The sequence below is a fragment of the Phalaenopsis equestris genome, unplaced genomic scaffold (genome assembly GCF_001263595.1).
Source record: "Phalaenopsis equestris unplaced genomic scaffold, ASM126359v1 Scaffold000080, whole genome shotgun sequence".
Lineage (NCBI taxonomy): Eukaryota > Viridiplantae > Streptophyta > Magnoliopsida > Asparagales > Orchidaceae > Phalaenopsis > Phalaenopsis equestris.
In genome coordinates this window covers 100,799-115,795 of record NW_018164522.1, presented here as the reverse complement: position 1 = coordinate 115,795, position 14,997 = coordinate 100,799, and the positions used below count along the sequence as shown (strand labels likewise).

The window sequence follows — 14,997 nt, the reverse complement described above, 5'->3', positions numbered from 1 at the left end:
TGTACTAGAGTTGTTACTTGTGTTCAAACTGAAGAAGGATTGATCAAATATTTTCCTATTTTTGTTGGATTACATCAGGGATCGACTTTAAGCCCATATCTTTTTGCTTTAGTTATGGATGGTCTTACTGGACATCTACAGGAGGATGTACCTTGGTGTATGCTTTTTGCTGATGATATCATTCTCGTGGTAAAACGAGAGAAAAAGCCCAGGAAAAACTTGAATTATGGAGGTCTACATTGGAGTATAAAGGCCTTCATTTAAGTAGAACTAAAACTGAATACATGGAATGTAATTTTAGTAGTAGTAGCTCTAGCGACAGAAGTGTCACTTTGGGTGATCAAATTATTAAAAAGTGTGAATGATTTAGATATCTTGGGTCCGTTGTTCAAAGTGATGGTGATATAGATGGGGATGTTAATAGTAGAATTCAAGTTGGTTGGTTGAAGTGGATAAATCTTTGAGCCTTTTGTGTGATAGAAAAGTACCGCTTAGACTGAAAGGAAAATTTTATAAGACGGTGGTGAGACCTACAATGCTCTATGGCGCTGAATGTTGGCCTTTAAAAGAGAAGCATAATAATAAGTTAAGTGTTGCCGAGATGAGAATGATTAGGTGGATGAGTGGCTTTACACTTAGAGACAAAATGCGAAATGAATATATTCGTGATAGGGTTGGGGTAGCTCCTGTGACGGACAAAATTAGAGAAAGTTGCTTAGATGGTTTGGTCACATTAAACTTCGACCATCTTATGATCCGATTAGGAGAGTAGATGTTTTAGATTCAACTTGTGTTAAGACAGGCAGTGGTGGACCTAGAAAGACTTGGGCTTATTTTCTAAAAAATGATCTTAATTTACTAGAACTAAATCAGAAAATGCACCAGCTGGTCTCCATCAACCAGAAAAACACTTCCAACTGTAGCTCAATTGAGCCTCCTCACTTCTTCCCCACGTATCATACTCTCTCTCCCCACTTCGTTTCTTACCATTTGCATCTCACGACCAACAGTAGCAACCACCCTTCTTCGTCCCTTCCAGAAACAGAATCGAATTCAAACCTCCACTCACACTACCCTACATAGCTCGCATGACAAACTCTTATTGGAAGATTTTAAGCCTACATCTCTTATTGGAAGTAGCAACTTTGTTAAGCTATAGTACTCCTTGTGTCATCTTGACATAACAAGAAAAACCTATCTAATATTTATATTATGAATTCTTTTATGCAAGTATCTCAGGTCCCATGCAGGTTTCTTTTAAGCATGGGGGGTTAAAGACCCATCCGCGTCGTATAGACGCGGCAAAAATGACTACATGTCTTATTTTTATGCAGGTACATGAATCCCCATGCACATTTTTCAAATGTCGTGGGTTTTGCCACATTGTTTAAAGATGATTATGCATGCTTTTTAGGATAGTAGGAAGGCTTTAGCTGTCCAAGGCAAACCCCTAAACATGGACGATGCTGAGATGCTATTGAATCTCAAAATAAACCAGGACTTCATTGGATCTAAACAAGGCTTAAATTGAATCTAATCAGGACTTAAAAATTGCTTAATAATACTCACACTATGCTTCGATGAATCTAATAAGGACTTAAAGATTGCTTGATAAAACTCATATGCTTAAATGAAATTTCTAAAACTCTAAAAATAATTCTAAGAATTTAAGAAATTAAAGAGTGACTAAGAAAATAATAAACAAATTTACTTAAAATTTGTAATGCCACTCTTAAAACACTAGCAAAATCTCCTCACACTTGAGTAAACTTATGAATAATGAAAATTGAATTCAGAAACAAATAAAAGAACCGATATTGACCTTTTATTTCTAGATAAAAAAAAGATATCATATAGGGCCCACTTAATTAAATAAGCAAATAAGGACAAACCACACCGCCTAAGTAAACACAATTTAAAAAGAACATCTAACAAAGGAATCTAAATTAAAATTTGATTTAAAAAACCATAAATTTGTTTCTAATTCGTGTCTTTACAACACCAGATCCACAATCTCCTTTACACGAGCGGACAGAAGGAGGAACCACATGTTTAAAATAAAAATATTTGCACAAATTTAAATGAAAACACACCAGTGCATATAATAATAGTCCCTTAAAGTCAATCTAAACTAATAAGCTTTAAAAAACCCACATGTGCTTCAACAATCGCCCTAAGTTCCTAAATCTATGTGCCTGAGAATGTTGCACAAGTTAAATATATGCTTAAGCTCAAATCAAATTCGCTCTAAAATGTATGCAAAATTATTCAAAAATTAACTCAAACTAATAAGTTTAAATTACTAATAAGAGCACCGTAAATGATTAAATAGATGTGTTTGAGAATGTTGTGCGGGCTAATTATGCATTTAAACTAAAATCAAATTTTGATTGAGAAACATGTACAAAGTATTAAAAAATTTTCATTTTAAAATATCAAGTTGAAAAAATATTAAAATTATGGATGGTTTTAAGTGGATTGTTTTGCCTATAGAACAAGATCGAAAGACCCACCTCCATCCAATTTGATCCTCCTCTCAATTTGGATCGGAGTTGACAACATTAAGCTCAAAATATGTTATTATGATCTTCCTCCTCATGAGGACTAAAATCGATAAAACTATACTTTTAATGATATTTAAGTAATAATTTTTTTTTTTTTTTATGATGATAGTGTTGACAGGAATCTCAACCGAAGGCATCTATTTTCAAAATTAAAATTTAAAGTCAACTTTCAAAACTCAAATGATATTTATAATTTGAACATGTTCTTCTGTAAACAGGACATAATCAACAAGGTTTAAATTAAAAGATCAAATTCTCCGATGATGAGCATATTCATTTTACATGTTATCTGAAGGGTATATAGATAAAAGTAAGATTTAAAATTTATAAAATTCAAAATATCTAAAAGAAATATATCATTAAAAATTAAGAAAAATTCATTCACCATCCACAACCGTATGTCGAGGTGGACAAATTTAAGATCGACTTAAGCTCACAAATTTAATATTATATCAACCATACCACTAAATTTATATTCAAAATAATCTTATGTAAATAAGGATAAGGATGTGGCTCGAGTCTTCTAGTTGTATGGTTTGGCCAATAGATTCCACAAAAAATGGTTACAACCAGAACCTTGTAACCGGGTTATTAGGTCAATAAGCTCCATCAAGTGATTTAGTCAATAGACTCTACTATAAAACGGTCACGGTTGCAACCAGTATGTTCTCCAATGGTATTCTGCCAATTTGAGTTATGAATTATAAAATATATTTGATAAGCATAAAGCCCTCTGTAAGCTAAGATCAATTTAGATTAGTCACTATAAATAAATATTCACCTCAGGTCTATTAGGTTCCTTAGGACGAAACAACCAATGATTGTTAACAATGATTCGTTTGTTATGTTGGATCGACTACCTCCTCTGAATAAATAGACTAAGGATTGTGAGAGTTCGAAATGATGGAACCATGAGATTTTGATGGGGTTCGTCATTGTTTCCACAATCATCCGCTTTAAGCTCATGATAAAAATTTTCATAAATTTTAAATTTTAAATTTATTGTTACTATATGCTAAGTCTGAATACTTAGTGTTTAATTACTAACCTTCATTGAAAGTGTTCCCCATTATTGAGAGGGATAATTAACCACAAAGGCTTGCGTATATGGAAAACCTTGATCCCTAGATCCTAAAGTTAACGCAAAATGAGGGTAAAATAGGTAGTGTCTTATCTACTATCTTATCTATTTTCTGAAAATTTGGCCAGTACAACACAGTAAACTTCCCACATCTTCATTCTCATTTCATTTTTACTCTTTTTTAGGATGGTCGGGCTTTTAGAATTTTCTAAGCCCATGGCCATAAAAAGTATAATTATGATAGGGTTCCCCTAAATGAGGGTTTGAAATAAAATGGCACATTAAATATGATTATAGCTAGAACCTATAAATTTTCTGAAAGCCAAATCTCTAATATGATGAATTATAGAGTGCACTCGATGGCTCATGAAGCCCTTTGATCCTAATAAACTTAAAATTATTCTATCGGTCAATTATCCCTCCCATGCTACAATGTCCTTCTAGATGACTCAACTCATAACTACTGACTAAAATCTTTCAATCAAATTGGGTCTACTATTTCTTTTGACAATCGAGGTCCACAACAATTTCTGAAGATTGAACCATAATAAAATGATTGGGTATATCATCATTCCCCCATCATCCCCTCTAAGTCGTCGACGATAAAATCCTCTTCTTAAAATCAAAATGAAGCTATAAGTTAAATATTTGTCCTCCACTAACTAAATTTAATCAAAAATTCTCTCAAATCACCAGAAGGGATAATTAACCATAAATCTTGCATCTATGAGAAAACTGGAACTAGTTCATAAAGCCTTGCACAACAAGGGTAAACTTTTTTGGTGGCCGTATTTACAACGTAGTCTATCTTCTGAAAATTGGAGTCGAAAAGAGCTCCCTTGGATTAGTTAGGCGAAAATTTTTGGAGTTCATATTTACAAAGTATAATTGGTGCAAAAGACTATACATATGTCCATGTTATCAACTAATCTGAATGTCCCATCATGAAAGTTAGTTATGTTTGGCTTATTCTCTTTGTAAAATCACTCAATAATAGATGTCACGAATTATTTTCACACTAAATCAATTATATTGAGCAATAATGTATGTTACTCAGAGGCAAAAGTAAGCTTTGAAAAGTAATACATAGATTAAAATAAATGCTTTCGCGGTTGGTTTGGTAAGCATTCCAAAATTTTTACTTATACAAATCTTCAAAGTAGCATGACTGATTTTATCTTTATTTTCTACTCTTCCTTTGCTAGAATGAGCATCACTGCGAACATCAATGATATTCTTCTCATTTGAGATGATGCTTCGAACACCAAGGAATAAAATAGTATCATTAGAAGACATTTGTCACTTAAGATCTGAGGCATCCAAATTACTTGATTGGCATTGAGTTTATGTAGTATAGAGAGAAAGAATATCATCTCTCTTAAAGCAAACAAGCTACAAAGCTCAAAAAACTAGTTTTCTAGGGTACAAACAAGTTGACTCTTCCATGAATACTTAGCAATCATCTGAGAATGAAGAAAACTTGGAAGATGCTTCTCATTATCAGCGTATAATTTACAAACTTATTTAAATATATTGTTGGTGTGACAAGAAGCACTAGCTCAAACAAAAAAAAAAACATTGGGATACAATCCTATGAATTTTAAAATATATCAAGAAGTCTCCAAGAAATGGTCTATTCTATCAAAAAACATTTATGAATTGAAGATTATTCCTACGTTGAATCTGTTGATGATAGAAAATTTACTTCAAGATGCTTTTTCATGGTAAGTGAAAACAATGTGTCATTAAGCAGATTATTGTAGCTAGCTCTAAGGTTAAGGTGAATAAAAGGTCAGGATGCTATCTCATGTGAACTAAAACCCTTGTAGAAGAATTCAAATTCCCTATAACACAGCCTTTAATTCTTAACTATGATAAATAAGCAATTATCTACAGTGCAAGTCATCATATCTTCCATAAAAGAATTAAACATATTAAAGTGGATTGTAAATTATTAAGGGATGAAAACCTGTAAGAGAATCATCACTTAACACATGTCTAGTGAAGAACAATTAATTAATATCTTAACTAAGGCTTTGGGACCTCTTCATTTTTTCTAATTTTTATAACAAAAAAGAACTCATTAATATATATGCGCTATGGGAAGTGTTATCATGTAAATCATTGAAGTGGAAAGATGTTATCATAGAAATGTGCAAGATTGAAAGGATGGTTTATTATTGTAATGTATCCTCATAATTGAGAAAATTCTCCGCCTAAATGTCTACCTTTTTATGTTCTTCATGTTTGCTTATATATAGAAATTGTGTTCAATCAACGGAGTATAACAAAAATTCTCTTCTTTCTACCAAGTTGTCGTAATGTTCTAAAATGACATTTTTCATTCTCCATTCTGAGAAAGTTAATACATCCCACGTGACTTTAAAGAAAAAGATGCAAGGTTCATTACGTATTTCTAAAAAAATCTCATGGAAGACTTTTGGGAAAAGCCTAAATTTTTCAGCTGCCTTTCACCATCAGACAAACAAAAGTGGTATAAGAACTCTACGAAGTTTGCGATAAGGTGTCGTTGATAGCAGACAGTCTAAGAAACTGGAATTTATTATTACCTATGACGAAATTGACGTACAACAAATCTGTCAAAAATTTCATTGAATAATCATTCTTTGAACTGGTGTATGGGTCATTAAACTAGTAAGTCATTAAATTTCATATCATTACCCATGCATGCATATTATGACTTTGTTGCAAAAATTATTGATTGTGCGCATAACTATATTTTGATATTAAAACAAAGGGATTTACATGCCTGCCCAAAATTCAATTCTTTCGTATTTAAATCTTCCAATTTACTTCTATAACATCCTAATTTCAAAATCAGAAACTAACATTCAATAACAATAATGCAATTAATTAGCTATTTTTCTATTTTAGAGATTCGAATTTAGGGAATATTTGAAACAATTTATTTTTTAATTTAGTTAAGATTTATTATCTCCTGAATTTCCCAGTTGCTTTATTTGTTTATAAAGGTAAGGTCAGGGCTAGGATGAAATATCATTAGTTGAATGAAATAGATGGAACTCCTCTCACCCTCCCTCCTCTCACCCTCCCTCCTTTTCTCCTTCTCTCTGGGTCCTCGGCCATTTCCCTTGACTAAATTTTTATTCAAAGGACAAAACAAAACAAAATTCAGGCATTCATACATCGAGAACTAAGGATTACAACAATAAATACAACACCTCAACTTATTAAACCACATAAAGTTTAAAAACACCACATCATGTTGTCATAGCTTGATAATCAGTACGCCTAGCTGTAAGGTTATATTACAAATACATGATGTTGACAGATAAAATTTATGACGTTCAAAAAAAGTAGGTTATAAGCGTAGCAAGAAAACTGCAGTGTGAACTCACCTTAAGGATGAAACCATAGTTATGCTAGATAATACAAATAAATTTTGCAGAGACAAAACAAATTACTTGCATTGCCAGATAAAGAAATCCAACTAACTGGCCTGGCTTACTTAATAACATCAGATTCTGATGCTTAGAAAAGTAATATAGGAAAGATAAATAATTATAACCATCGAAGTTGCCACTTCCACATTTTTTATTCCAAAATTTGATACTTGTTATCGGACTAAAGCCCATAATACCACCAGAACGATGCTATTTGAAAAGTAAAAGCAGTAGAAGGTGAAGCATTATAAGCAATTTTTTAAGAATTATTAACATATGATGACAAAATTTAACAGTGAACCAGTAAACTTACCAGACCCAAAAATTCATCCCAAGAATGTATTGCCAAATCAGAACTTACAACAGCTTCTCTTTGAACAGGAGTGACATTCCCAAAACTTACAATCTCTGTAAAATATTTAAATTAAAATATAACATCAGTTATTATCACGAATATAGGTTTGAAGTAGAAGCAGCGCTTGCAACTCACTTTTCAAAAATTTTGTCGTATGAGGGAACGTTTTAAGCACCTGCCATTGTTGGAGTGAAAGAATTAATAAGGTTAAAAGGCAATGTTTTGTAAATTCTCACTGCACGGAGAAATTAATGTAATAAGATGGCACTAGTCTAACAACTTACAACAGCACAGTTTTAATATATTAAAAAAAGGTTGATAAATTTAGCAATAAGGCATATTATACAATACCCTTAGTATTTTACAATTTAATGTATGTTGAAGGGAGCTTTAAGTAAAATGAAAGCCCAATCTAATACATCTTCTAAATGCTGCATTTCCATTTACCGCAATACAAACAAGTAGCAAGTATTTTACTGGTCTTCAAATTGACTAATAAAAGAAAGAATGGAAGAAAGGACAATAGAATAATCACAGATAAATAAAAACATAGCATGATCAAGCTTGTGATGACATTCACTTCAAAGCTATGATAATTAAAATCATTCTTTTTCATTTAAAGAATCATGAAAATGAATAACCACATAAGCTTGCAAATTTCACATATTTATATCCAAAATATTTGTACAGAAGAAAGCCTAAAATAGTAATTTAGATCAAATTCTATAGTTTATTAGCCAATAGCAATATTTAAACAATTTACAAAGAAATTGTTTGGTAACATACTTCCCCAATCTTTTTCTCTTCAACAAACACAATCTCAACTTCTGCATGACATATAATAAATTCAACCGCACCAGCACCTAAAGATGAAAAAAAGAACAGCCAGCTGAATTAGATTCAGCGAGATTCACAAAAAAATATTCATAAAAGTAGAAACAAAAATATGTAAAAATACTTCATATATCCAAAGCTACAATGGTCAGAGCTCTAGACTGAAAATTAAAAGCACCATATTATCAGCAATAATTAAAGGAGAACAAAATTTCAGCAAACCATTCGGATATGATAATCCATGGGCGATAAATTTGTAGATTATTGCAATTTCAGCAAGATAACAAAAATTACATACCAAGGGTATCATATAAAGGTACACAGTATATGCCAAGAGCATTGCAAGCCTGCAAAGTTCAAAATGAAGCATTATAGAAATGTAAAATAGTAAAATCACAACAATGCAGAATAACTTCATTCATGTTCGCAAATTCAAATGGAATAAATACAAAATCAGTAAAAAACTTCTGAACAAATGTAAAACGTAAAAAAAGATGGGTGAATCAGTAGCTTCATGAACAATAAAAGTTATGATGAGGAAGCAGGATACCTCCATACTGATGACCCACTCAGGACAATTGGAACCGTATATGCCACAACGGCCTCCCTGAAAGAAAAGGCATCTTAAAGCCAGCATTAAGTTTAAAAATTTGCTCTAAGAAAGGAAAAAAACTAATTTTTTTCAATTAAAAATAGTATATCAGGAAGAATAGGTGAAGAAAAATACGCTCTTCAGACAATGAAAATTGACTCTGGTAGATAAGCTATTTTAGAGTAAAAGGAGAACAGAATCCAAAAGAAACATAAAATTAAATATATTTGTACAAGAAGGGAGGGAAACAACTAACCCCTTTCTGGTTAAATATGATCGCAAATAAAACAGTAGCAATTTGATGCTGATTTTCAAAAAACGCGTCAAAGGAAATCACAAGTTTTCATTTCATTTAATTCCTCACCCATTGTTATAATTAGAAGTTAACTTCGGCCTGTCTAAAAGTTCAATAGTGCATATTCCAATATTCTTATGAACTTCTTTTATGTATTTGCTAAACATTAGAAGTTTTCATATTCTGATTTTGGAAGAAAATTGAACAGGGGAAATGAACAGCAACATTATCACATTCTCACTGAGAAGAAGGTTTAAAACATGAAGGAGAAAGAAATTTACCTTCATAACCCCACAGGCACGAAGAGATGCACCAACTTTGAGCACAAGATCATATACTTGTTTATAGGTTAACCAAACATATTTACCAGCCTACAGGTAAAGGCAAAGCAAACTTATTGCCTTACAATCAGAAATCATTAGCCAGTAAACTAAACCATGCAACAAGCATAATAGAAGAAAACAATCACAATATTTCCAAAACAAGAGAAAAAGTAAGATGAACCTTCCCATTCACGATCTCACGATGCCCAAGCATTTGGTTATCAGGATTTCTCTCCACAGCCATGCTACAACACAGCATGAATAATCATTAACTGTAGCCAAATCTTTAACAAAACAGTAAGCGGTTTTATCAGCTAGCTGTACGCATCAGACATTATTCAAAACAAATGAACTTTTCTAGAGTACATATTATAAAAAACAAAGTTCTTTTCATTATCAAACTTTTGTTTCTCAGGATTTTTTCCAGACATGTTAAACCACGCAAGGAACAATCAACAACCTCTTGCTTTATCTTCCATCTAGCTCATTACTTTAGAAATTAATCAAGACAATGCACTTTTCTACATTGAACAACAAGGATCGAAATCACCAATGCATATTTGGTTGCTTGTAGAAAGAAAACATGATTTAAGAAAAAATGAATTCACTTCACTTGTTCTGTGAGCCAAAAATGAAATATCGTCGTCTGCTTTTAATAAAAATAGAAATGTGCTAATGTGATGGGAATTTCTGCTAAAATCCTCACTGAAAACTATGAAACTACTTTCAAAACCGCTTTAAACTTTCCACTTGAGATTCAAGAAACAAAAAGGGAAGGACAAAATAAAGTTGATTTTATTGATTTTGATGGTAACTTCGGATTTTGCTTTCCTCAAATCTATATAGTTTTCCAAGTACATCAAAACAAACTACAGAACCCAATAAATTCATCATTATATAAAAAAAGGAAAGTCTCAACCAACCAAAAGAGCCAAATAAAATTCATCAGTATACAAAACAATAAAAGCAAAACAAATCAAAAAGCAGAAAATAAATTCATTGGTTTAGAAAACAAGGAAACCCCAACCAAATGAAGGAGATGCTTGCTAGCCAAACTTAGGCAGTATATGACTAAATCAGACTTGACTTTTTGGGATGGTTAAATCCTACCGTTTCTATGCATGTTTTGAGATTTAGAGATTTAACATGTTTTAATACAAGTGCAAGATTAAAAGAGAATTAACTCGCTCTTCGATGACTAAAGTGGTGCTGGTCGAGAAACTAGTAATGGGAGAGTTCGCCACCCAGGCTCAGAACTTTCTCAGGAAGAAATGAAATGAAATGGGCTATATGTATGCCAAAATTTCAGTGGGATCAAACAAGTTCCGTTTCAATTCTGTTAATTTGCGAGTATTTTAGATCCAAATCACCATAATACCGGCAGGAAAAATAAAATTTCTTAAGAACTAGTGTGTTGTCCAATTTAATTAGTGGTGAAGACTCTAATACATCAAGGACCAGTTTGGCTAAGCGTATTTAGGAGACATATATTTTAAAAATATAAATTAAATAAATATAATATTACTTCCATTTTTTTGTTCTTTGTAAAGTAAACAAGCAAAGAGAATAATTACTTCGTTGGCTGAAAATTATGCACACAAAATATATCATCATTTCCATGAGCTCCTGCACTGTTTTCAAATCAATTAAATCCTGATAATGGATCACCAGCAGTTGCCATAAGTGACACAAAGTCCGTTGAGATTGAAAAAGATGAAGTATCTCCTAGAGTTCAGGATTTATTAAATCCTACTTGTACCCATACAGACCTTAAAGAGCCAGATAAATTCTTGAATACCAATTCTCCTCAATTCAACAGAATGAAACAATAGCAAAACTAGTTTAATTTAAAAAAAAAAAAAGAATACAAAACCGAATGCCAGAAGTCAATTCAAATGATATAGATTTCATAGAATTCTCACCGGAAAATATCCCAGCAGCTCTCCATGCCGGGGACCGGGGTCGGAAACCCATCCTTAGCATAGACGCTCCGATAAACCGGCCCGACGGAAGGCGCGTCGCCCATTCCCACCCTCCCCTTTTCTACTTCCACCAAAAATTTCATCTCTTTCTCTCTCTCCTCCCCCTTCAAGACCTCTCTCTAATATTCTTGAAGTTCAGAAATCACAGAGATTTCACAAGGAGCGAAAATTTTGGGAGGAGGAGACCACCGACTTCGAAGGGGGTCAAAGCTGGAAGCTTTCGCCGTGTTTTCTTATGCTTCTAACACCACCTCTGTTTTCTCGCTGGCTCTCTCGCTGTCCCAACCGGAAAAAAATTGACGAGTATTGAAGCACTCAAATGGGCAGGAATTCAAGGATTTAAATTGACAGGCGGTGTACTATATTCCCTTTCCATAGATATTAATGCATTCACATATTAGCAAGAAGACAAGAAGCAGCAAATCAGTATACTTAGCAAATTCGATTAGTTAATTTCTACAAACATGAATGCAATATATTATTGTACATAAAAAGAAAAATAAACTTCTGAGACAATTATGAAACGATTGATCCTGAAAAAAAAAAAGAGGGTGATTGGAAAGCTTGTAGAGACACCAAAGGACAATAACCAAATATTGAGCCAAGGAAGTGTGATGGGTGGTTGAAACCTAAGGGCGATTGACCTAGGGTCGAACAAGCCCCAAAGCCGAGCGATTAAGACCAAAGCATGGTTGATTAACATAGGCCGCACTCATCAGACCAACCAACAGATAGCAAAGTCAAAAGAATTGGTTGGCCCGGTACCTGATATTGCACGGTCATAATCAAGACTCATGACCAAGCAACTCAAATCTGGGGATGGATGCTTTAAGTGTCCATAACTGTGTTCGAGACAGAGGCAAAAGGGGACCCAATGCTTCATAAAGACGTTTCTTGAGTCGTGTTGTGGTTGACCTTATTTTTGGGAATCTCTAGTTTTTTCTTAGAACTTAGGATCTAGTCATAGAACTTCCCAAATGACTATCCTATATGACTAGTGATATGACCACTTCACTTATAAATTTTGGCCACATCTTTACTCTTTTGTGTAATCTCACATTGGTGGTCACAAGTCCTCAGCCTTTTTTTGAGATGATTAGGACCAACATGTTCAAGCTCAAAATGAGTTTTTATAAGATTCTGAGACCTAAGAAAGACTCTGGAAGTCTTGGTCATATGATCAAGGTAGTGTGGAATGTATGTGGGGTGAATGATCGACGTGAATGTGTATATGGTGATATGTGTGAAGGTAATGGTGTGTAGGGTGAGGTATGGGTGTGAATGACCAAGGCTTCCAGAGTCTTCCTAAGGTTTGTGTCATTACCTTCACACATATCACCATATACACATTCACGTCGATCATTCACGTGAATGTGTATATGATCTACGTGAATGTGTATATGGAGCATAACGGTGAGGCAATGCCGGTGTGTAGGGTGAGGTATGGGTGTGAATGACCAAGGCTTCCAGAGTCTTCCTAAGGTTTGTGTTATTACCTTCACACATATCACCATATACACATGTTCAAGCTCAAAATGAGTTCCTATAAGATTCTGAGACTCTGGAAGCCTTGAACGTGTATAGGGTGATATGTGTGAAGGTAATGACATGAACCTTAGGAAAACTCTGGAAGCCTTGGTCATTCACACCCATACTTCACCCTACACACCATTACCTTCACACATATCACCATATACACATTCACGTGAATACGTCGATCATTCACGTGAATGTGTATATGATCGACGTGAATGTGTATATGGTGATAAGTGAGAAGGTAATGACGTGAACCTTAGGAAGACTCTGGAAGCCTTGGTCATTCACTCCCATACCTCACCCTACACACCATTACTTTCACACATATCACCATATACGCATTCACGTCGATCATTCACCCCACATACATTCCACACTACCATGCGACTTTCACTCACATGCTTCATGTTTTCACCCTAAGCCTTACCAAAATCACCAAATTTCCCCCAAGTTACCCAAAATTCACTAAATAACCCTAAATTTACTAAAATGCCCAAAATTACCAAAAATACCCAAAATTATCAAAAAAGCCCAAAATTGCCCTAATTTCTCCAAATCGCTCAATTTTCCACCCAAAGTCCCCAAAATTACCCAATTATCCTATTTTTCACCAAACTTCCCAAAATTACTAAATTGGTCCAATTTTCATCAAAGTTACTAAATTGACCCACCTTCCACAAAAATAACCAAATTCAATTTAAATCCACCATAATTCAAAATCAAATCCAACCCCAACAAATTTCAAGCCTTGATTCAAGATCACCAAAGCTCAAATCCAAATTCATCCAAGATCACCCTGAATCCAAAATTCACCAAATTGAATCCTCATGCCAAATCCAAAATTCACCAAGCCTAAGTCCTAAATTTCATCATGATGAATTCTAAATTCCACCAAGCCCATCATGAATAATTTTCACACTATCAAGCCCAATCCAAATCCAAGCCCAAAACAAACCTACCTTAAACCATTTTAAAAGCCCACTCTTCCAAGACCACATGATAATTTGGCTCTTCTTCCCATCATATTAAAAATGATTAAAACTATGGTGGGATATTTCATGATTAAAAGTGGCTAAAATTAGAACTCAAGGAAATATTTTAAGGCTTGAAATTTCTCACCCCCTCTTTAATGCAAGTCATGAAAGCCATGTATGAGTCATAGACAAGCCATTTGGTTTTATCAAAGCCAAATGGAAGCCATGGAGCCATGCACATTCCTCATGTGAGCTTCCATACCACTTATGGTTAAAGGAGAAACCCTTTTCAAACTCCCCTAAAAGAACCTGACCGTACCCATGACTCAATATAACCCATGATTAAGACTAATCTTTATGATAGGGACTTAAACACTCAAGCTCCAAGGCTGGCCACCAGGTCAAACCACTTTGAGAGTGAAATAAGCACATTTTTATGAGCCTAGTCCAAGTCAAAGCCAAGCCTAGCCTAAACCCCTTACCATTTTGATTCAACAATCATGCCCATGCTTTAAGTCAATTGACTTCACCAGCACCCACCACTGAGCTCCCTCAGTCAGATAGTGACCTCTCATGGCCTGGTAGGACACCAGGCTGCCGAAAAACCCAAACCAGAGAAGCCACCCATGAGCCTAAACTCATAATTGAGCTCATCTAATGTGGCTCACTCCATTGACCTCTACATAAGCACCACCTTTGACCTCTTAGCTTGGACAATTGAAGCCCCTCACACAGCTAATAAATAGGGCACCCCTTCACGACCAAATGGAAGAAGTGCTTGAACCTGGAGGAAACTCTGCCCAATTGTCTCCAAATCATTTCTACACTCACAAGAACTTCAATTCCGTCATTTTTAGCCCCTCTCCTCCACCTCAAAGCCCAAGTCCAAGCCAAATCCCAAGTTTTCAATCCAAACCCTAAATTCACTTCAAGCCATTTGATCTAGCCCAACCTTGGTCACCACAACCACAATTTGGACCCTAAAAACTACCCTTGATCCACCCAGCCCACCCTAATGGTGACATGAACCAAGAGT

General features: G+C 34.3%; 1 protein-coding gene across 1 annotated transcript in view; it reads right to left on the bottom strand.

Annotated features, from left to right (window-relative positions):
• The window catches only part of LOC110019813 (long chain acyl-CoA synthetase 4-like), an 80,361-nt gene extending 68,579 nt beyond the window's left edge, over positions 1–11,782 (bottom strand). Inside the window, exons 1-8 of the mRNA XM_020717653.1 lie at positions 11,392–11,782; positions 9,651–9,714; positions 9,428–9,517; positions 8,810–8,866; positions 8,558–8,606; positions 8,212–8,288; positions 7,561–7,600; positions 7,384–7,478 (exon numbers count right to left, since the gene is read on the bottom strand). Coding sequence (XP_020573312.1) covers positions 7,384–7,478; positions 7,561–7,600; positions 8,212–8,288; positions 8,558–8,606; positions 8,810–8,866; positions 9,428–9,517; positions 9,651–9,714; positions 11,392–11,534 — 615 coding nt within the window. The 5' untranslated portion in view covers positions 11,535–11,782. The remainder of the gene's footprint in view (positions 1–7,383; positions 7,479–7,560; positions 7,601–8,211; positions 8,289–8,557; positions 8,607–8,809; positions 8,867–9,427; positions 9,518–9,650; positions 9,715–11,391) is intronic.
• Positions 11,783–14,997: the final 3,215 nt, after the last annotated feature.